Source organism: Streptopelia decaocto (genome assembly GCF_964273445.1).
Source record: "Streptopelia decaocto genome assembly, chromosome: 2".
Lineage (NCBI taxonomy): Eukaryota > Metazoa > Chordata > Aves > Columbiformes > Columbidae > Streptopelia > Streptopelia decaocto.
Genome location: NC_138655.1, coordinates 15207590 through 15231853, shown reverse-complemented (window position 1 = coordinate 15231853; position 24264 = coordinate 15207590). Strand labels below are relative to the sequence as shown.

Sequence of the window (24264 nt, the reverse complement as noted above, 5' to 3'; positions counted from 1 at the left end):
ACGAGAAACAGGTGACCAAGAAACTGACCAACTGTGTATAACATCCCATTCACATGAATACTTCATATAAAAGTGGGAGATCACGAGGATCTCGTTCCTTTTTTTCCTTATGGCCGACATTAGGAGAGGACCTTGCTAGTTGTCCCTGCGAACTGAGGCCTAGTGACAGACTGAATCCAGCTCCGGTTGGCTGCAGAGTCCAATCCTGAACTTCGGGTGCCGGCTCTGCAGTTGCTGAGATTTTCAAGATTGGTTTTGTATATTTTGTATTATTTTCTCTATTCTTATTAGTATCATTAGTAAAACATTTTTTTATTTTTCCAACTCTCTTCTCTCTGACCTTCTTTTCCTCCCGATCGCCTGTCCTTAGTGGGAAAGGGGGAGAGGGAGGGGCAAAAAAGGGGGAAGTGGGGGGGAGAGGAGGTTAACAATATATCTGCCAGGGTTTTATTGTCACCCCGCAATCTAACCCTATACACAGAGAAACGAAACCCAGACATCATTCATCAAGCTCAACAAAATAAAAAGTCTCTGTGAGCTCTTCAGAAGTGGTGTCTCTGAAGGTCAGAACTATATTGCAACAGTAGGGATCTGTAAGTAAATACTGCAAGTTTTTCAAAGCAGACTTCCATCAATGTTGACAGAAATATCTCAAGCACCACAAGTCTGGATCACATCGGAAAACTGAAACAGACCCACATGGGCATATACTGTGCTTATTTAGGTTGCATTTTCTGGATGTAAAAGTATTTGTGCCAACGAATAACCCAGATAATCCATTTTTCAACTAAAATATTTACTGAGTATGAATACAAGCTATGAACTCAAGAGGCGCATAGTCTCCTGCTCCATGAGACTGGTGGGGGTTTTGTGTGTTTGGTGGGGTGGGGGTGGTTTGGTTTGGTTTTTATATACCCTTATTACTCCTTCACATCTTAAAATGCTCATCTCTCCCAGTATAAAACACAACATCATCACTAAGCACATGAGAAGTCAGTATTAAAGCTGTGCTGCTCAGATCTCAGAGATCAGGACATGTCAGCTTTCAGGTTGCACGACCACTTTTATCTCTGTCCTTTACTCAGACGTATTTCCACAGAGACCTCGGCTATGTTTTCATATAGTGGCTGCTCAAACACACGAGTGATCCTGCCTTGTGGAAGGCTGCGAACAACTGTCGGAGGGCAGGAGGAATGAGGAGGAAATACACTTGTCCTGTACCCACCCTCCTCCCGAAGCATGACTGTTGGACAAAGGGAGGATTCCAGGCATCTTTGGCCTGATGTAGCACACTCACAGCCACAGCTACCTTGCTGCTTTAAAGATGCACACAGAATTTATTTGAAAACTATGTTTAGTGAGGTTTGAGAGAGAAACCATGAAAATTATTACAGCACATGAGATCAAAAGTCACATAGCACACATCCCTGTGGTTGAGTGGGGAAAAGTCCAAGGCAGATTCTATGATTCTATAATGTGATCTTTTTGGATTTCAGTAAAGCCTTCATTACTGTCTTTCACAGTATCCTCCTGGACAACATGTCCAGCACACAGCTGGGTAAACACACAGTGCGGTGGGTGGGCAATTGGCTGATGGGCCGGGCTCAAAGGGCTCTAGTAAATGGGGTTATGTCAGGCTGGCAACCAGTCACTAGCGGGGTTCCACAGGGATCCATTTTAGGGACAGCACTCTTCAATATCTTCATAAATTACATGGACGCAGGACTTGACGGAATACTAAGTTTGCTGACGACACAAAATTGGGAGTAGCTGTTGACACTCTCGAGGGCAGAGAGGCCCTGCAGAGGGATCTGGACAAATTAGAGAACTGGGAAATCACCAACCGCATGAAGTTCAACAAGGGCAAGTGCCAAATTTTGCACCTGGAACACAGCAACCCTGGCTGTGCATGCAGACTTGGGGACGAGATGCTGGAGAGCCGCCCCATGGAGAGGGATCTGGGGGTTCTGGTTGACAGCAAGTGGAACATGAGCCAACAGTGTCCCTGGCAGCCAAGAGGGCAACCGTGTCCTGGGTGCATCCAGCACAGCATGGCCAGACGGGCAGGGAGGGGATTGTCCCGCTCTGCTCTGCACTGGAGCGGCCTCACCTGGAGCACTGTGTGCAGGTCTGGGTGACACAGGATGAAAAATGATACAGAGCTACTGGAGAGTGTCCAGAGGAAGGCTACAAAGTTGGTGAAGGGTTTGGAGAGGAAACTGTATGATGAGCAGCTAAAGTCACATGGTTTGTTCAGCCTGGAGGAGACTGAGGGGAGACCTCATGGCGGCTACAGCTTCCTCACAAGGGGAGGAGGAGGAGCAGGCACTGAACTCTTCTCTTTAGTGACCAACGACAGAACCTGAGGGAATGTCAGGAAGATGTGCCAGGGGAGGTTTAGGTTGGACATTAGGAAAAGGTTCTTCACCCAGAGGGTGCTGGAGCACTGGAACAGGCTCCCCAGGGAGGTGTCACAGCCCCAAGCCTGACAGTGTTCAAGAAGAGACTGGACAACACCCTCAGACACATGGTGTGAACTGTGGGGTTGTCAAATGCAGGGACAGGAGTTGGACTCGATGATCCTGGTGGGCCCCTTCCAACTCAGAACATGGAAACTGCATATTCAACCTATTATTTGTAAGAAATGAAACTTATTGATAATTATTTTCTATATAAGGAATGATAGTGTCCTTCTAGTTCAAAAAAAATTCATTTTTAAATAAAGCAATAAGAGAAGAAAATGAAGTATCCTAATAATAGTATCCTCTAGATTCACAGAATAGCAGCTGCGCCTCTAAGCAGACATTCCCTTCACAAGGAAAAAATTGCAATGCAGCCGATAGAGAGACTCACCACAATTAGGCATTGCATACATTCCTAACAAAGGAGACCAAATACATGTTTCGGTACACACATACAGCACAGGTGTTGATGACTATGATTATAGCTGCTTGATACCTTCCATAATCACCAGGTGTTGCTGAACCACAACTGCTGAAGCTGAAAATTTCTGTCAGTTTTTTTGCATCAGATTCATTTTTGGTGGGCTTAATTGTTGTTGCCAAAACTTCAATGGTTTTCAATAGAAGGTCAGGGAAATACTTACAGTTCACGTAAAATAATGAAATAATTATTGGGAGGAAGAAAAAAAAACAGTTTCTATCAGAAAGTACAACTTGAGAGTAAGCCCTTGTGCCAACATGCTGTCTTTGTGAAGATCAACATAAATTTGTTCATGTTAGGACCTTTAAAGCATTTCAGTCTGCAACCAGTCAACAGACCCACTCAAAAAGCCATTTCAAAAGATTATGCATGCTCCAAGCCCAGGCTAAGGGACACAGTCATCCAGGCCAAGCAGTGTCTCTGTGGAGCCAGACACAAGAGAAGAAAACTGTCCCTTCTGTACTTGTAAAGGTTTCCACTACTGGAAACAAAGACTGTTCAATAGAAGGACTAACAATACAAAAAAAAGCAAGAAAAAAAATTTTAAAAGACTAAGACTAGGACAAGAAAATGATGGAAGATCCCAGTTAGGTATGGCCAAAATAGAGCTGAATTTGCAGTCTTTAGAATGGACATTCATCAGTACCCAAAGCCAAAGACTCTCAAGGCTTCCTCTATTATCAGCCAGTTGCTGTGAAATTCACTGGAGAAACAAAGCTCTCACTGACCTGCAGTGACTGGTCCCTGTAGAAGATCACAAACCATCACACACACCTGCAACCACCATAAGGAGCCAGGGAGAGCTCCACTGAGGTCAGCTCTGGCAATGAGCAATGTAGGAACCAATGCAGTTTAACACCATGAGCTAAAGTTACAGTTTGCGGCTGCACATGCATTGCGATACGAATTCCTCCATCGCAGTATCACACACCATTCCCTCATAAGGCTCCACCTCGCTCGCGGTGTGGAAAGAAAACTGCTCATGAATACTCCATATAATCCTTCATCCAGCCTGAGAGCTGTACTCAGGCAAAGCCGTGTTGTTCTGCAGCAGTGCGGATCTACGAATTACGAAAGCGATATTAGAGATCCAGAAAATTAGACTCTGACGATTCAGTGTCAGTGTTTCTCCTTGAACCATTCACATAGTAGTTTAAGATTTAGCCTTGTCAAAAAAAACCCAAGTCTTGTACAATTCTATGACCAATGTATTCTTTTGACCTGAGCAGGTAACTGTTTCTGCTTTTGTTAAAGAAAATTCATGCACCAAGATAAAACCTCCCGGAAGCCTGCAGTCCTGAATTACTTTTCTGAATGGACACCAGAGAACACCTGAACTTCACCATCTGAATACCTCAAGAGCTTTTGCAAAAACTCACACCCTGAGATTAGGTAACCTATTTAAACCCGAAGAAGACACAAGCACAGAAGAAAAGCAATGGCATTTGCACAGGTAGAATGCACTCTTGCCTAAAAATGGGACGAACACAGCCAGTGTGAACCCTCCTTCACTCTAGATTGATTTGATGTCTGCACTTTGCAGCTCCAGGTCCCATCCCAGGACAAAGAGGCAGATCAGGAATCCTTATGGCACTACTCAGAGTCTCCCAGCAGGCTGTAGGTTCTGGTACCTGTCCCAGCAAGAGAGCATCACATGCAGCTTCAGCAACAAACGTCTATCTGATCTACAAAGAATGTGTAAATGGACACGGAAAGAAATGGTATTAGTAGACTACATGGGGAACCTTGTACAGAAATGCTATGTAAGAAGGGATTTAAAGGAACTACAGGTATTTGAGCATGTATCAGCATCCCACTGGACTTCAGAGAAATGTGTAACAGATTGTTTACAGACAACATCTTTGCATATGTCACATTCACCACATTTGCAAAATTCAGGTCACAGGGGAGTTGTAAAAGAAGACGGGGGAGGATTTTATATCTCAGAGTTAGACTTTCTATATTACATGAATCTAGCCTAACATGCTCTCTGGTCAAACACAGGAAAGTAAAAGAGATTCAAACCCTAGGAGGGCTGTCAGGAAAATACACATTACACATACAAATTACTAACTGTTCTACCATGTAGTTGCCTAAGTACTTACCCCACATGTGATGTTTACAAGAGAGGTACATCTAGTAGCATGCAGGACTGCTCACATCCAGCTTCAAGTGGGAATACATAGATAAGTTGCCCTTATATCAGCAGTTTTACCCTAGATCTTGTCTGACATACTGATTGAACAAGTAGGAAAAACCAGCTGTAGAGCTCAAGAACAGCTGGGTAACCGGCAGATTATTTTATCTTTAGTTTTGCTAATTAGTTTCTCCCACTATGTGGGGTGCCTAGTTCAAAGCTTGTTCGAGCTTCCCAGGGTCTTTTCTTCTGAAGGCCTGGGCTCCCAAGTAGAAAAACAAAACCACATCACCCCCTACCCAAACCCCACAAGGAGATTGCAGAGTATAGCAGAATCTAGAGACTGCAGGTATTTCTGCTAAAGGACCACAGTGACTGTGAAGCCTGGGTGCTGCAGGTACACACACTTACCATTTATTTTTCCATCCACCTTTCCCATCTTTTAAAACGTTGACTTTGTCAGCATCTACCCTTTTTCCCAGTAAGCACTTCCACTGCTGGATGACCTGCAAAGCCGGGATTCATTTTCTGATTACTGAATCACTCAAGCTTTCAATTTCAGCTTTTGATCGTACATTGTTGTCCTGCTAAGTCCCTATACCCAGTTATCAAGTCACTTATCAACCCTCCTTTCAGCAGCTTCATCTCCTGCAACATGACAACACAGGGCTCATCTTCCAGGCTTGGGAAAAGGCTGGGCTCCGCCTTCCATCTACTTCTAGGCTCTTCTTAGAATTAAGACATCACAACTGGACACAGTATCATGTAGGAGACTTAAGCGACCTGACCTGTGCATGTTACAACAGTCCCTGCTATTCAGTACAACTTTTATAACAAGAGATTACATCAGTCCCATTAGCTTTGTGTTCAGAGTACATGTAATGTGCCTGCCTAGAATAACTCCCAACTGATTTTCTTCTTTGAAAAAGACATTTGGCTATTCAATAAAACAAATTTTGTCAGAAACATTTAGCTAGATTATTTATAGCGCGCTTGTACCATTAACCTGTCCTGCTAATTGCTTCCCACATCAACTGCAACACTTGGGCAACCAACACAAAGTCTGAACAATGCTGCACAACCAGCCAGTCCAGGGGACACCAATAAAGCCCTTTTTCATCGGTGTCTCCCTGCTGCGCACGGGCCCCTGTCCCTGAACCAGCCTCACTCCAGCACGCAGCCTACAGAATTAAAAGGCACAGGTTTAATTACAATGTCATGTGATCCTAAGCTGTATGGGTGAAAAAAAAAAAGCTATTGCATTCTGCATGGCAGCTCTTAACTACTAAACTTGTGCCAATGCCAATGGAAAGCAAAAGAGAAAGAAAAAAGCACCAGGTTAGTTTGACAGGCTGGACATCAAGATGACTGGTATTAACCATACAATGCAATTCTTTGTTGGCAGAATCCCAAATTAACTGTTCCATTATTTTGGCAGAATTGGTAAGAGGCTAACAGGTCTGTAGCTCCTTGTGATGAGTGTAATAAAAAGAAAAAAACCCCAAACTATCGTTTTTTTAACAGAAAGAATCTTTCTTCATGAGACAGACTTGGAATGAGTCAGCATGATATGGGTTTGAATATGGCTTAACGTGACATAAAAAAAGGACAGTACACATCTGTGAATGGCAAATTTAGAGGCAGACTAGCTTAGGATAAAGGTTACAGGTGACATTCATCACAGTCAAGCTGTCTTTTGTTTGGTTTTGATAAGCCAATATATGACAAGCTTTATCTACATGCGTATAACATCCATAAACCAATGGACACAAGCAGTTTAGCTTTGCAATTTAACCAATGCTTGACAGTGGATTGGATTGCAGTACTTCATAGGTTTGATATGCTCGTTACAGATTGTCACATTCATGGCATTTCTCCAGACAGTGTTTATACTTAACAACAGCAACAAAAAATTAGAACATGTAACAAACATTTCCTTATAGGCCATTTGGGATTATTCCACATTTGGCACTATTTTATGAACAACCTTATTAATCCTTCTTCAGGTTCCAAGCAGTTATATTTAGACCAAGAACACGTACTGCAAGATAAAAATCTACATAACCTGTGCAAAACAAACAATAAAAGGTGTAGATTAAAAATTACAGTCAAGGAAAACCTTGACTAAATAGAACATCTGTGCCGATATTCAAAACCCAACAGGACATGGTCCTGGACAATCTGTTGTAGCTGATCCTGCTTGGGCAGGGGGGCTGGAATAGATGATCTAAAGTTCCCTTCCAACATAAATAACTCCAGGATTTGGTGATTTTGACCTGGGAACAGCTAAGTAATCTCAATTCTGCAGTTCACTGCACACAACAGAACCCGCAGAGAAAGTGATGGGGCTTTATACATACAAACTTGTTTGGGAGCTCAAACACTTGTGTAAAAGGCCTCCGTCTAATCACAGCCCAATGTCAGCAGGCCCAGCGCAATGCAGGTGCCCTGTCAGTGCAGCTGACAGGACTGGGATTACATTGACAGCTTGTCTCGAATACGTGGCACGCTGACAAAAGAGACGCATTTCCTCAAGGGTATCATTGTTCCGCATTTCACAAAACAGAACAAAACCTCAAATTCCCCTTGGAGGAGCATTTGGGTTTCTTAGTCAGTGATTAAGAAGCAACATTTTTGTCTATGGAACTTGGAGGCTTCTCTTATCAACCCGGTGGGCAGGAATTCTGCTGTGCTTCAAGCAGAGCTATTGGGGAACAGAGTAAGGTCTGCACAGCCTGATGGGTTGCAGGCTCTTGAGATTCTGAAGACTTCAGAGGGATAGCTCATGTTCTGACATGGTTTTTGGGTTTCTTCGAGGTTGTTTTATCTGGGGTTGTTTGGATTTCCTTCATCCTTTAACTCCACTTCTGCAGCAATGTAGCCCTGAAAGACCAAAATGCACAGCAGACTGTTCAGCAGCCACTGAAGTTCAGTAAGAGCAGAGCACCCGATTTTCAGCAGCAACACAGCCCTCCAATGTAAGCATTCACATATTGGATTACGTTGGATAGTGGCTGTAGTTAATAATAAGCCATTAGAACAGGAGTCCCCCAAGTTTTATCTGAGGTTAACCACTTAATGTTGATTGCTGTATAACAGAGTTTGCCTCTGATAAGCACTTTGGGGCTCAGTAAGGTTAATGAAACCTCAGGGGAGGGAAGACTCTATTTTGCTGGGTTTTTTTTTAAGAATCATGCCTTCAGTGCGTCATGTTAAGGAGGTTCATGGATTAATCTACATGTCCATGTTTCAGACCAAAATGGCTTATTAAAATCCTACTTTTTTGTTGCATCTAGGCTCACATTTATATGTGCAGGGTTTCTGTTCACAGACAACAAAATCAATTAAAAGACACAAGTTTCTAACAACAGATTCCTCTTTTTGAGGAGCAAGCAATTCTGGCTGAAAACAGAAGGACAAAACCCCTTCTCTTGCATCAGGTAAGTGTTGATCACCACTAGAATCTGAGGAATTAAGTAAACACTTCACAGGGTGTCCAGATCCTTGTTGGGTGAAGGCCTGAAAATCAATTCCTGAATGCAGTAAGGGCTTGGACAGAATCCAGAGTTTGTTGTTGTTGTTGTTGTTGTTGTTGTTCCAAGAGCTCCTTCCACTGAAATCAGAGGAAAATGCTAGACATGGGTCCTTATATCTCGGCTAAAATAGCCAGGTTATTTGTGACCTCCCTGCTCTGCGCATTCTGTGATTACAGGGATGAAGCTCAGTGCCAAATGCACCATACCGTACCCTGTCAGACTTTCGGCCTGTTCAGTTACATATATGAAATCAAACAATAATTTTCACTGGAGCACTGGGAGGAAGTACTTCTTTTTTACTGAAGGCTATTCCCTTGGCAAATCGGGACTTTCAGGGGCCAGCTGTTTCAGCACTAGACCAGTTATTTAAAAAACAAACAAACAAACAAAAAAACCCCAAAACAACAACAACAACAACAAAAGCTTTGGATTTTATTTTTATTATAATACAGGGGAGGTAAGGAAGAATGCTTTTCACTCCAGTCTCTTTGCTCTCTGTAAAAGGCTCAGCTGGCTGGGCTGGTATTTCCAAAACCAGAATCATTTTCAAAGAGAGACATGTAAAAATTAAGAACTGACAAGCTAATTGGAAGGGGCTGAACCCCGGGGGTAAGGACGGCAGTGTCTGACGCCCTCCGGAGCTCTGGTCCCACAGAGCGCCCTGTTCGTGGGTCTGACCCCCAGCGCGGTCGCTCCCCGACCGGCGCCACCGCCGGGAGCGGGTTCGGGCCTGTGTGCTGGCGCCCCCCCGCGGCCACGGGCGGCGCTCCAGGCCGGGCGGAAGGAAAAGGGAAAAAACAACATCGTTTTCCCAAGCATTTCGAGTGGTTTCTAAACAGCGACCCGGAGACACCTGAGGAGCACCGAGGAGCGCAGGCGGCTGCCCGGGGGAACTCGGGACGCAGGCGCCCGCACAGGGCGAGCCCGGTTCTTGTTGGCAATGCTGTCCAGGGGAGAGAAGGCAGCTCTGCTCCCCCTCTACTCTGCCCTGGTGAGACCACACCTGGAATATTGTGTCCAGTTCTGGGCCCCTCAGTTCCAGAAGGACAGGGAACTGCTGGAGAGGGTCCAGCACAGGGCAGCAAAGATGATTAAGGGAGTGGAGCATCTCCCTTAGGAGGAAAGGCTGAGGGAGCTGGGGCTCTTTAGCTTGGAGAAGAGGAGACTGAGGGGTGACCTTATTAATGTTTATAAATATACAAAGGGTGAGTGTCATGAGGATGGAGCCAGGCTCTTCTCAGTGATAACCAATGATAGGACAAGGGGCAACGGGTACAAACTGGAACAGAAGAGGTTCCACTTAAATTTGAGAATAAACTTCTCAGTGAGGGTGACAGACACTGGAACAGGCTGCCCAGTGGGGTTGTGGAGTCTCCTTCTCTGGAGACATTCAAAACCCGCCTGAACACATTTCTGTGTAACCTCATCTGGGTGTTCCTGCTCCAGCAGGGGGATGGGACTAGATGTTCTTTCAAGGTCCCTTCCAATCCCTAACGTTATGTGATTCTGTGAAAGAGCTGAAAACACAGAGTCATGGCAGAGGGCAACATTTAGGATATGAGTTAATCCATTTGTCAGAGATTTGGTGCAAGAGTGGATTTTTATGCTACATACTTATTAGAAAAATAGAGACAGGGAAGAAGCTGGAATAACAGCACAAGTGCCGGAGGGTGTGTGGCTTGGGAAGAGTCACAGGGGATCAGACAACAGTGGGAGTCAGAGGCAAGAGAAGGAACACAACAAACTGCAGACAGATCGGGTAAGAGAGATTCAGCATGCACTGGCTCATTTGTGTCACGGAGCAGAAATCAAACTCTCGGCTGTTTCTTCCTCCAGGTTCAGATTTCAGGAGAGCTTCCTTCTGCATTTCATCATTAGGTTAGCTGTGTTATTAGACCGGAGAAACACTGCCAAATAATTATAAGATACACTAAGACTAAATCCCCATATCATGAATAGCACATGCTGGCAAGTAACAAGCCGAAATAAAAGGAATCAGTGCTAGCTGCTCACTGATATCACAAACACACACCCACTAGGCAGCGAATTAATTCACTTCTTCAAAGCGAAGAACTGTAAGGTCCTCTAACAACTCCTCCACTTAATCACTGAAGTTTTCCCCATCTAAGTTTTCCTTACCTACAACTGAGCCATAAAATTGACTTCATGTCTGCACAGCAAGAAGGCAAATAGTCCTTGCCAGGCGACAGGACAAGTCATCTGAAAGGAGACCCTCCAACACCTCCCAGGTCTGTGCTGGTTTCCACCAGATGGGATCAAGGTTAACAATGCTACATTCTATGGCTTCAAGCTGTTCCTTGGAGGTCTCCAAGTACCAACAGTGCTTCACCCTGCCCAGCTTCTAGGTGATGGGATCACACAGCCTAGTCATCAAGGAATGTAGTAAAGTAACCACCTAATCACTAACGGTTGGTGATGGTTCCAAAGTATGCAGAAAAAGAACTTCCTGAGAAGTAAAATGAGTATTTGGCAGTGTTAGGACTATTAATAACTAATACTCATGTAAAGCACCTAAAGAAAAAATGGTTTATAAAAAGCATGGCTTATCAAGAACAAAAGAAGGTGGACAAAGGAAACAAGTGTTTTCATAACACCTTCTCTTAGCTATATGAAGTCCACTAAATTCATCTGCTTGGAGGCATCCCTTGTCCCTCCACTGATTACTTCAACAGTTTACTCTCTTACCCTTGATCTTCTGAATCTCACTTAAACTGGATGCCCGAGTCACCTCAGATAGATAGGGTACGTACCCAAAGGCTAAATCAGCTCCTAAGCTTTTTGGCTCTGTCAGTGGATCACAATCAGTGCTCTGTTCTTGCTTGCAGACACACTGTGCAGCCTTATCAGCAAACTAGGAAATATCACAAAGCTTTACAATATGGTTTGAGAATTCCTGAAATAGGCTATGCTCAGACATTTGATACAGCTTTCCATATCTTACCCTAATTCACATTTTTAGCTTCCCTCTGACTAAGAAACAGAAATTGATTTTGAAACTGGCTGCCACGGTGAGAGGTTCTGGAGGTGAGTTTTACATGATACTGATGTGAATCAGTGCTTTGCAGAGAACACAGTGGATCTGTTTTACAAAGACTGTACAACAAAGATCTTTTAAAGGACAAGGGTAAAACACGATACCATCTCTAGTAAGTAGAAGTTCGCTAAAATAAACAGAACAAGATTGAACTAAAATTGCAAAGAACGCTTGTGCTAGAGGAAAGAAATAATCCAATTATCATTGCATTAATTATGAAACATTAATTCCCCAACATCTGACAGCACTTGAGGAGAAAGTACTGGGGAGCAAGTAAACAGTGCTCCAAATAAAGAGCAATATACTTTTTCCTCCTGTCACCTAAATGCTCACCCTCTAAGGGTACAGAAGAACTTATCTAAGCCAAGTTGACAGGGAGTTTCAAATCTGAAGCTGAAGGACAGGAATGATACTTTTCAGTTCAAAGATGATTTGGATTCTGTGTTTTACATCAGGTTGTAGTAAAAGCTACAGCAAATCAGGCTACCATGGCTCTCCCTGAATTCTTATAGAGCGACAGAGTGAAGAAAAAGAGGCAGCTAGAGTGCAATTCACTTCTGAGTGTGCTGTAGAGCAATTGTTTATTGAAACCATGAGAGAACTTCCCAGGTAGTCAGAAGTGCAGAGAGCACACCAAGGAAAAGCAACCAGACCCAAGAAATATCCAATATCACAGGAAATGCTGTAAAACATTCATCAGCTCCTTGCATAGCAGATCCCCCAGCTGATAATGGAGCAGGAGCATGGAAACTGTTCATTCTGAATTTAGTAGACAGAGAAGCAATAACAATACATCATTGGCAAGCAAGGCCAAAAATGCCTCAATCACCCTTCAGCAAGTTCCCTTTCCTATTAAACAGAACAGATGATAATATCACTTCTTCCACACAGGTTTTAATGTAACAAATAATGGCATTAGACACTCCCCACTGGTTTGAGCACAGAAGTGAAGATGGTTCTGCCTCATGACGAATTGATGCGATTTCTTCTTAAACATATAGGGCCTAGATCTCCTATGCACAAGCGGTAAGCTGGTTTAGCAGTGAAGACACTATCATGGCAGCTGGTTAGAAAATGTTCTCCTGTTCCAGATCAAAATAATAATAATAATAATAATAATAATAATAATAATAATAATAACCCCATAAAAAATTACTTTCTGCCGTAATACTCCACAGACTATTTTCCACAGAACACCCAGTTTATCAGAAAATAATCAACTATGTTAATACTTAAGTTACAACTTCCATGAAGCACTCAAGTGCCTCAATGGCCCCTTTGCAGCTGCAGATGAGCCTTCCCGGTCACACCAGATCTCTCAGGAGCTGTTGGAGTTTTGCCTCCTGCTGCGGCAGTTCACTGGGTGTCGCAGGAGCTACGATCTGACTGGAAACCAGAGCCAGGAGCCATTGCTGAGGTGTGAGAGATTACGTGCATCCAAAATGTTATCAGTAGGAGGCTGCATAAGGAAAAAAGATTTCCACTTTCCAACTATTTGGCTCATCTCACTTCTTTCAATTCCACGCTACATAAACACAGGGTTGCATTAATATATTTCTGATATTATTTTCCATGGAAAAATAACAGTTGCCACATATTAAGCGTACAGGAGCCTTATCCCAATGTCTGTCACTCTTTGATGTGTTCCACATGTTAAAAATTTGAGGGTAGCCAAGCATGAAACAAGGAAAACTCTTCAGTCCCTCACATTTTCCAACACGAGCATCACAGCTCCACAAAGAACACTACAAATAAGTCTGACCTTATCCCGGCAGCAGAATGAAAGCTCTCTCCAGGGTGAAGCAGTGATTTTATTTCATTTATTAAATCACAGATGGATGTAGTCAGGATTGAACTGACAGCCCACCAACCAACGCTGCTGTTAAGACCTCACAGAAAGAGAAGGAAAAAAGTGGCACAAATAAGGACCGTGGGCAAGGCCGGCTGAAGCACAGAGAAGGGAAGAGGTTCACAGAGCTGGCTGGAGACGGAAGTTGTTTCTACACCACCTCTATCAGATGAACACTGCTTGGGAGGAGAGATCTATTGTGCTGAAGAGCACTGTCACATGCAAAACAAGGAAGATAACTAATAGCAGAAATACCTTCCACTTGGACACAATAAGGTTCTTTTTGTTTCTACTAAAAACTCTTTTCTTCCGTGAATAAACTAGATGCTTTCTGAGATATAGGACAGTGCTGTGGAATGTTCGGAACTTGCTACAGGTTTGGGACCAGACAGATAAAAATGTGGTGAACAAAACTTTAATAATGCTTTAAAGGTACTTCCTGCAACACCTGGACCTTCTTCACTTAGTACCAGTCCTACACCTGACCATAAAACCAGTCCTCTACCAATAACAACCTAGCGGGCAGGTTGTGACCAGTTCATAAGGGATAATAAAACAATGTCCAATGAAACAAGCTAAGGAGAGGTGCTGATTTGTGTAGTTTTGTGCAGTGTAACTACAGTAGGATTAGTGAGCAGACTCTGGAGGGCCGGGTGTCAGTAACGCAGAGGGGAAGCGTCGGGGTGAACACCGACAGAGGTCACCTTACACAAGACCTCATTTCGCTTCTTGCATCTGGTCTCACACTAGGTGTGCCGCGTCACTGGCACGAGAGATGTTATGGGTCAATGTGATACTCATTAATAATGGAAGGATGAAGGATAAAGTTGGAATCACTTTCCAAGGGATGGATGAGGGAGCGAGCAGAAGTTGTTCCAAATGAAACAGACCTGCTAACAGAAAGACTCAGCTGGCTCAAACAACATCTTTCCTACACATTTAACAACACTGGTATCTTTATCACCATTGTAGAGACGCCAAAACACACACGGGGAGGATGAGCATGATCAGAAGGTCACAACATGGTGAATAAAGCCATCTGGTTTTAGTGACCCTTCCCGCCCCAGGGGCAGGACTGAACCCCAGGCCTCCCACACCCCCTGCTCGCCTCTCATCCCCAGGTCACAGCACAAAATTCAGTGAGTTCCATGAACCAAAGGGCATCTTCTGGAAATCAGAAGGATATTTGGCAACACTTTGATAAGAAAAAGCAGCCCCTTTTCTGTATGGATAGAGTAACTTAGACCCTGAGGATTCAGTGTGCTTCCTAACAACATCAGAGTAACGTGAAATGGAGCCAAGATTTCTCCAAATTCCAGTTTAGTCTCTTAAACCACAAGATCATCCCTTCACCCATATGCTAAGTAACTTGAGTATTTCAGTTGATGTGATAAACACCTAACATTTGCCAAGATATTATTGAAGTGAAAACAACAAATCAATTCAGATTTTAAAAGCAAGATTTCATATGAATTTCATAAAAATATATGTCAACATAGCTGTTTTAATGCAAGCACCTTTGGAGGTTACAGAATTAGCCAGATTTTAAGGTTATTTGCAGCAGGTTTTCAGTAGCATATATTTCATTTTCCGAGGTGCCATTTGGTATTTAATGAATATTCATAAGCTCTGGTCCCTTATAAAACTAAAAAGAGGTTTTCTTGAGTCCTGTTCCTTTCCTCCTTAAAAGTTTAATTTAAAAAGGCTTGAGCCCTTTCAAGTACCTCCTATGAAATTCTTTCACTTGGACCAAGGTACCTCTTGGGTATTATTTTGACAGAATGAGGTTTGTTTAATGATTATAGCATTAAAACCTCATGCTCTCTAGACACACATTAGCACACTGGGGAACATGGCGTAAAAATGAGAGGTGAAGCAGCGTTTCTTTCTTTCCTTCCTTCCTTTCTTTCAACAAATCATGCATCAATAAGCAGTTACTTGGATATCATCTTTATTACTTTGTCAATGGACCATTTTCACCAAAATGCTTATTCCTTAGTCATTCTATGCCCAGTCTTGCGCTGCTTAATGCTGAGACATTGCAAAAAAAAAAATGGTACAGGATAACACCATCAAAGAACAGCTCATCTCTCAAGAACTCCTAGTCATTTAAAAGTATTGCTGCCCAGCAAATTCAAATCCACAAATGCACACGGAAAGCAAGGTCCAGTTCTCAGCTTTGCCCCCTGAATTATAATGGTATCAAATGAGTGTAAACAGCTGGTCAGTCAGAGCAGCTCTTTATGTCCACTCGCACTGGTGCAAACGCCAAGAGCAGTTGTTGAATTTCCAGTGGTTCCTGCTGGCACATTCCTCCAGCCGAGGTCTGGTCCCTGGACCAGGCTCCCTACGAATGGCAGCCCCACTCTTGAGTCTGTGAACTGTTACCCCCAATTTGGTGTCACCCACAACTCTGATGAGAGTACACTCTGTCCCATGGCATCCTCAAGATCACCAGATAAAGCATTTTATTCTTACATATCTGCAGCTGCTCTTTGTCAGGAGTAGTAAAAAGGTATAAAATCTCCACAAAGGAAAGGACATTTTGGGTTGCTTTTTTGCCCCCAACTCAATAACTGTCATCAGCAACTAACAGTCCCAAGTAAAATGCTGCGTTTTTCAACACCTATGGTTAACAACTGCTAGATATATTTGCCCAAGACTATTTTCCTGGCTTATGACCATGACTTAGATTTTATCTTCAAATAAAGTTTAAATATCCTTTTCATGTCACTTTCTTCAAGTTCTTTTCCATCATATTTTTCCATATCAAAGCAGCCTGTAAAGTCACTTTAATTCCTGAGAAATTTTGAACAATCACATCACTTTTCCATAACCATATCTGGAAACAGTTACAATACTTTGGCTTAATCTTCACATTAGTTTCCATGCTCCTTTCATGCTCTACTTTTTCTGAGCCACAAATCCACTGTTCTATCCCCTTATTAGATTTCAAATAATCGGAGTCACAGGGACCAAGAGCACTGGAAATATCCTCCCGAGTTATTGATTTCACTCATAATATTATCACAACATACTTTTATAAAAGCCGTACAAACATTGATCGCATTTCTTCTTTTCTTTGGTAGTTACTGAACTGATTTTCTTTCCTGCAGACTTACATTCTAACACTCATACTAATATTTTCCTTATACTTCTTTTGTGTAAAGTAAGAAGAATTGATCTTGATTCTTCTTTTTCACAGAGGTCTATAAGTTTCGATGTTGTGCACATCTGCAGTGAAGCTACCAGGTTCCATCTACATGTATGTTGGAATGAAAACAACTTTCCTTTCAACTTTATCTCGCCGTGTCTTAATTCTAAAAAGAGACAATATGTCGGTAAAACAGTACCAGAAAACATTAAGAAATAGCCTCAGTTCTTCCTGGTAGCGCTCTGGATGCAGTCAGCTCTGTACACATGGGTGGAGACCCAGGCTGCATTCCTATGGGCTGCGTTCAGGGCTGATGACTTAGAGGAAATGGGCACAATGGTTACGCACTAAAACTCAACGCTTACCAAACCAATACAAACCACCCCTCACATAGGAGTATGTGCGCGTATTCATGGCTACATAGTAAACAAATACTGGTAGTTAAGTTTGCCACGTTTGCAGTCATTCATATATTATCAGGAAGGAAAGAGTAGCAACAGGAATCAATGGAAAACTTGAAACACCACAAGTACACGAACAAAACACTAATTGAAACACACATTAGTTAACAGTACATTATTGTTAAGACCGAGATTTGTATGTGAAACTCAAACTTCTGCTTGATATTAAATGGCTGAATGCCCATTCCCATTTTTGTATCCCACCACTTCAGAGAACAAATTTCAGCTGACCACAAAGTGGTCAGTTAAAATACCACTACAGCAAACCGAGTAGGAGTTAACAAGTCAAACAGATCAACAAAATCAATATAAACCTCTGAAGTAAATAGGAAAATAAAATATAATGATGCTTTTAAATATGTTCTTGTAAGACAGACACAAACTGTTAAAGGTTTGGAGGTCCTGTGGGTATTTGGGGGATAAACCATGATAGAACAAACAAATAATTTTTAGAGTAGACAAAGAAAGTATGTGAAAGCAGGAAACCCCCTATCCAATAAAGGAAAGACTGCAAGAAAGAAGGATTGTTTGTACTTGAGCTACGCCTGGGACAGAAATCAGTTTATTTGGCTGGAAATAATAGTTTAGATTGACAATAGGAAAATACCAACTTTAAAGACCATAAATTATTGGAATAGAGATATGTGAACATCTCCTCCATTGCAAATTTTCCAGAACAAAGTTAAACAAACATCTGTCAGAAAACAACTTGCTGTATTGATTCTCTTTCAGCCCTAGGGAGAGGCTCAGTTGGGTTTGCTTCCCATCCTACGTGTTAAGGACTCCAAGTTCAATTGAAAAAAAAAAAAGGGAGGAGGGCAAAAAAGAATATGAACTCAAGGTGAAACACTTCCATGAAAAGAAACTCATTTACTTTTTTCCTCATAGGACATTTCTTAATGTTTGGGGCTTTTTTTATTTATTTGGAATGAACAGGGTGTGGCGCTTACCCACATACAGACTGACTTCTTTCCTCATTATATTAACCCTGAATAATGTTGAATTTATCTTTTAGAGAGATGGGGAAATCACTTATCGCATCCTGTGAAAGGTGGTGTATTCCTCCTGCTCTAAACCTTGTAACTCTAGTCATACAATCAGCAAGAAGTCCACAGCGCACAGTCACAATCTATTAGCAACAAAGTAAAACAATTTGCCACATTTTAAGCAAGTGAAATATGTCTGATAGTGCATACTTTACCAGTTATGTCATGCTGTTTGAATGACTCACTGTAGATTTGATACTGATTAGGGCAATGTTTCTTCAGCCATTTGCAGACATCCTGCTGGGTCCATAGCGCCACAGGCTTGGTCAGCTTCACAGTCCCAGACTACAAACACAAAAATGATGAACAGAAATTATGTTTAGGCCGCACACGTTTCAGAAATAATCTGTGATGTCTATATAAGATACTAAAATAAGAAATGCAAGATGGGAGCTGCTCTGGCTGGCAGATATCCAATAATTACCTGCATGTTACACAAGCCCCAGCTATTCAAATACATCACCCAGGAATCCTACACAGTGAAAGGTTTTTTTAACATTACTTTGCATTGCATATGTGTTCCTTGCATCAAAGAAACATATTGCACCATGTCTTACTTGAATAACAGTTTAAAGAACGACCAACTCTGCACCCGAGGGGCAGTAGTTGCAGCCTTTGAACCCTTCGGATTCACCAGAGGGCTGTAGGTTGGCGTCGCAGTTTGGATACGACCATGGACAAGCAGGAGTATCCTCAGGCCAGGTGTGTTCCTCAGTGACAATTCCAAAAGATCTTGCAACAAAGCCCTTCAGTGCAAACAAGCTTAGAGACGTGTTCCGCCAGGGAAAAGGAGACTGCACAGCGGCGCAGGCACAGCTGGGGGGGCGGTCCGTACCCAGCATTTTGGCTGACATCGTCCCCATTTCCAGTGATGTTTACAAGCACTTTTAGTTTTTCTGCTTCCTTTTTGCCTTCAACCCTCCTACAATCCCCGTTATGTGAAATAAATAGGACTCCTGCTTAAAAGTTTCTTCTTCATAAACACATTTTTAAAAGACCACTGTTCGCTATTTCCCTGAAAATTCAATTTTATAACAGATTATCTCAACAAACAGATTAACAGTTTATACATAAAACAATCATAAATTGTCAGTTGCACTGTCATATGTATAAAGTCACATTTCATTTAATAAAGCAATTCACCTTTGTACGTACACTCTTTTTTTTAACCATATGAAAACGCTGAGTTCTTGATGATCTGAATTGCAGGGATTTAAAGTCTCTTGTCAAAGTAGGCAAAACAACAACAATAAAAAAAAGTATTCAAAGTGATTTCATCTGGTTTTTTGGTTTTTGTTTTTTTTTGCTCAGGAGACTAAGAAAATCTCAAATAGATGGGTGGTTATTACCAACAATAAATGTTTAACATTGGACATCGCTGATGTAAGCGGGTGTGAACACCAATGTATCTGTTTACTTCATGATTTTGTCAAAGAACTAAGACTACAAAATAAATTAAAGTATCTTTGTTGCCAGGCTGTGCATTCAGAATAACTGTCCTCCAGCTCCTCGGTGGCTTGGAAGGTTCAAGAGACGTCTTTCTGCACAAATTTGAGGTGAAGGGGAATGTCATCTCAACCATTCTTCTCCATTAGGACTCATGGCAGATTCCCTCAATATTGCCAGCCAGGGTGTACCCCAGCATTTACACAGATGTACTTTGTCAGACAGACTTTTTCAAAGTTGCTTTGAAATTTTTCATTACTAGAATCCCAAAGGACTGAAGCAGTTTTAAGCCAGTGCTTTGCATGTCCTATTAAGTCCATGAAGTGCATCATGCAAAGATATTAAGTTAGGGCCAGGGAATACGGCAGAGATAAAATTCCAATGGGTAAATGTCTTGAATTTCTCATGCCAAATTTTCCCTATCTCTTTTTCATTGTCTGGGTAGAAGTTCAATAAACAGCAGGGAAATTTTAGTTGTTTTGAACAAAAATACACTCACCGGAAACATGAATCCTGTTTCAAACACACTGATCGGCACCATCCACATTTAGAGGTATCACAATAATGCACAAAACCGTCCCAAATAATTGATTCTCCTCTTTAGCTGCCACCTTCTGCAGAAGTGGCAACCTGACTGACAGACTCAGCGCCCACAAACCAAGGTGCTGACACGGCACTGTAACCAGGCCAGCGCTTGTTCCACCGCTGCCCTTTCCAAGCAGCACATCAGGACCCTGCATTGCAGAACCCGCTCTGGACACCACCAGGGTCTGGAGAAGGCAGGACCCTGCAGGGACAGCAAGTGCCCCCTCACTGCTCCTCGTGCAACTGGCTCCTCCTTGAGCTCCTCTACCCGACTTGTTACTGCTGTCCGAGTCACAGCAGAAACTGAATTCCAATGAAGAACCCAACATCATGGTATCAGCTGATTTGTATTACATGCGTATATAAATGTGTGTCCTTCACAAACAGAGCAAATGAAAAAACAAGTAAAAATAGCCATAGAGCACAAGCAGTTTCTTGGATTCCATTGAAATCGCTGAACAACAGGGTCAGGACTTCAGTGTGTATTTTTATTTGAGTTACTGCTTGAATTTGAAGATATTTTTTGAGCATTGGATCTTTTGAAGACTAGAGGAAAGTCTGTTAGCCCTTCAAAAATAAATTGTTAAGAGCTTTTCTTGTACAACATAAAAATACTTAATTTACAAATATTTGTATACAAATACATATAGCTAGCTATAAATGTACAAGCTATTTATTCCTAGCTGAAAGTACACACGTAGTGCCAATGTTTGCTTTAACTAAGAGGCTGCTCTTTTCAGTTCAGCAACTATTCTCCTCTTAAAAGGTTTAAGCACCATCATGTTAAATATCTGAAGAACAAGTTCATCAGCAATTTCAGTACAAATTTAACATTTCCCTCTGTGCCCGTAGAACTGAAAGGTGGTTTCAAATGTCACTGTTATGCCGTGTAATATATAGAACACTGCACAGCAAACATACATGCTGATATTTTCCTGGCCGGTGTGCAGAATTATGGCTGAAACATGTTTGACTTAAACTTGTAACTGCAGCCCAAAAAGGACATTTTTATACTGACACTATCACCATTATGTTTGATTTTCTAATTCATAAGGACTTGAGTTAACAGAATATACGGTTTTTAAAGCAACAGTTATAAAAAGTATATTGTTGTCGCTTTCATTTTTGGAACATCATACTCAAAATATTTTCCAACCAGATGCTCTAAATGAAAGGCTATTAAAAATACACTACTTTCCCACAAAATTCATTTGTTAGTTTTTTCCCTGCTCTAAAGCTAGATCTTATACTAAAAAAATTGCCAGTAAACCATGGAAAATTACCCTTACCATAAACATACCTATCAAATGAGTCTCCTGCCACTAGCTATATATAAACTACCTAGACAGGTGGAAAACATTATGTTTTATTTTATTTCTGTTTATCAGCTCAGTTAAACAATAGTTCAAAAATCATTAAGATAAAATAATATATTTTTTAAAATCTTTGGTCCAGCCTCCCCTTTCATTTTCCTGACATAAACTCAGCCTAAGATCCCCGTTTGCTGGCAGCACTTAAACAGTTTTAATCCTGCCAAACACTCTGCCAACTCATGTGCCAGATACAGATCTAATGAGAAGAAAAGTCTTCAGTACTCTGATCTTTTCTTGTATATTTGAAGAAAAACCTGTTTCTTCAGGATTTTGTGTCAACCTCCTTCTCCTAAATTGCCAGCACCAGTTGTTGCTATGTGTATCTCAAACTATAAAAATGACTCCCAAGAAGAAAAAAAACTAACATCTTTAATATGTGACACAATTTCATACTGTCTTTGTTCCAAAGGGCAGAGAAGACAGTACTTAAAATCACCAACTCAATAATAAATAAACAAATCAAACTTCCCGCCTGCACACTACTAGAGGGTGTATTTCACGGTTCAGAACAGCACTGGCACCCAAGCCCAGCTCTTCCTAAACCACAACCTACAACTTCTCTTCTTCAGCCTCCCAGGTGCAGTTTACCAAGCTGCCAGGTTTGAACATCAATTTATTCACCAGAATTTCTTTGTCTTTTTTTATTGTACTTTGTAGACTCATTATATCATTTGGGTTGGAGAAGACCTTCAAGATCAATGAGTCCAGCTACTTACCTAACACTGCCAAGTCCTCCACTAAACAATGTCCCCAGGTGCACATCTGCATGTCTTTTAAACCCCTCCAGGGATGGTGACTCAACCACTTCCCTGGGCACCCTGTTCTAATGCTTCATTTCACTCCAGCAGAGAAAGAAAATGCTTCTGTATTTTTGAGTGACAGAGGATTCAATCTCATTAAAATTACTTTACATACTTTGAGCCAAGTTCTTTAAAAGAGCTTCTCCAAACCAAACATTTCGTGCATTTTACAAATTTGCTCGGATTACAAAATCCAGGGATTGTGGAGATCAGGGACCTCAGTCAAACAGGGCTGCAGGAAGAAGGCTGCCTGACACCATTTGTAACATCCAATTTGCCAACATACTGACCCTGAACACACAAGCAAAGTCAATGCTTATTTTTACATTCCAATTTATTGAAAGACCCTACAGTTTCTGCCTTAAAGAAACCCCACATGTATGAAACAGAGATGGATAAAAGCAGCGCTGCTCAAAGCACTGAGGCAGATTTCTGCTCCAACACGCATCACAAGAGACTCTGCTCTGAAGTTTACAGTTCAACTAGGAAAAGACAAAGCTGGACCAATTTTGGTACAGCTGTGTTGGTCAAAGGACATCAGCAAGGCAAGGCTGCAAGGAAAAGCACCATCATTTATTAGACCAGCAGCATGAAGCTCTGCCAGCCACGTTTCAAGCACAAAGAAAGCTTCACACGGAGTAAACTTGGAGTACAACTGCTCAGCGCTGAACCGCTACATTAACCCAGTTAGGCAGTTTGAAGAAAAGGGGGTGATAGCTGTGACGGAGGTATGGGAAGAGCAAAGGAAAGAATTAGGTCACTGCCACCTAACAGGGACAGAGAGAGTGAGATGGGTGGCTGTCACCCCGAGAATAATGCAGAGTCAGCTGGGGCAGGAAACATTAAAATGTGTCAGAAAACCATTGATGTGTCTGTCATCAGAGAGACTGGAAGAAAAGAAATGAGATCACTTCATGCGTGAAGCTGAGAAGGAAATACTTGTTAAATCAAAACATAATGCCTTCTGCAAGCAAACTATAAAGGGCCGGTGATATATTTAAAAATTAGAAAAATAAAATTTTATGTGTATCCAATATAGATAGATATAACAGAGAACTTAAACTACACAGCTCCAAGAGTTATCTAAGTTACTGTTGAATCTTTCAGACTGCTCCAGTAGCACGACTAACAGCATCATCTCCACCGTTTATGACAAGAAGCAGCAGGAGCCGCAATGCCCACAACACATTTGAAAAGCATGATATATTTTTAAACATGCTTGGGTTGTATTTCTGAAACTGAGAAAATACGAATAATTTTCTTATATTCCAAATTACTTCTCCAACATTAAATTGCCTACATAGAATTCAGAATCAATGACTAACATAAAAGAGAGTTTCTCTTCTGGAAAGAACAGAAAAAATGAGCCAGGCTTGTGAACGTGTTTTTATATGATATCTTATGATATTGAAGTATCTGGAAATGACACATTTTTGGTTTAGAAATACACGCAGATAGTCAGGTAGTAATATTTACAGATTTTTCCAGCAAATAATAAGAAAATTACAATAATAAGTAGATACCCCATAAAAACACTGAAACCTCTGTTGTATTGGGTACCCATCTGTGTTATTGAGAATTTTAATCCTAAGAAGAGACGTAAATGAAAAACCAAAGGAAATGTGCTTATTAAAAAAAAAAACAAAGAAAATACTTTAAGACACCTTCGCTTTTATGTTGATAAAAGACTGAATGTTTAAAACTTTAATTGGATCAGAAATTCAAACAGTCACATTCTAATTTATTACTTAAGTCACTGTGAAAAACAAAATAATCAGTATGGCAAATAAAATACATTATTTTAAAAAATAATTGCAATTTAGTTTGAAGCACACTTTAAAGGTTAACTTTGCACCAACTTTGGTTTAGCCAAGACATA

The 24264-nt window shown here is 41.6% G+C and overlaps 1 protein-coding gene across 3 annotated transcripts in view; it reads right to left on the bottom strand.

Moving 5' to 3' along the window:
- SAMD12 (sterile alpha motif domain containing 12) overlaps positions 1 to 24264 on the bottom strand; it is a 167107-nt gene that overhangs the window by 102028 nt on the left and 40815 nt on the right. For all 3 annotated transcript variants that reach the window (XM_082043937.1, XM_082043939.1, XM_082043938.1), the window contains exon 3: positions 18337 to 18466. In XM_082043937.1, coding sequence (XP_081900063.1) covers positions 18337 to 18466 — 130 coding nt within the window. The remainder of the gene's footprint in view (positions 1 to 18336; positions 18467 to 24264) is intronic.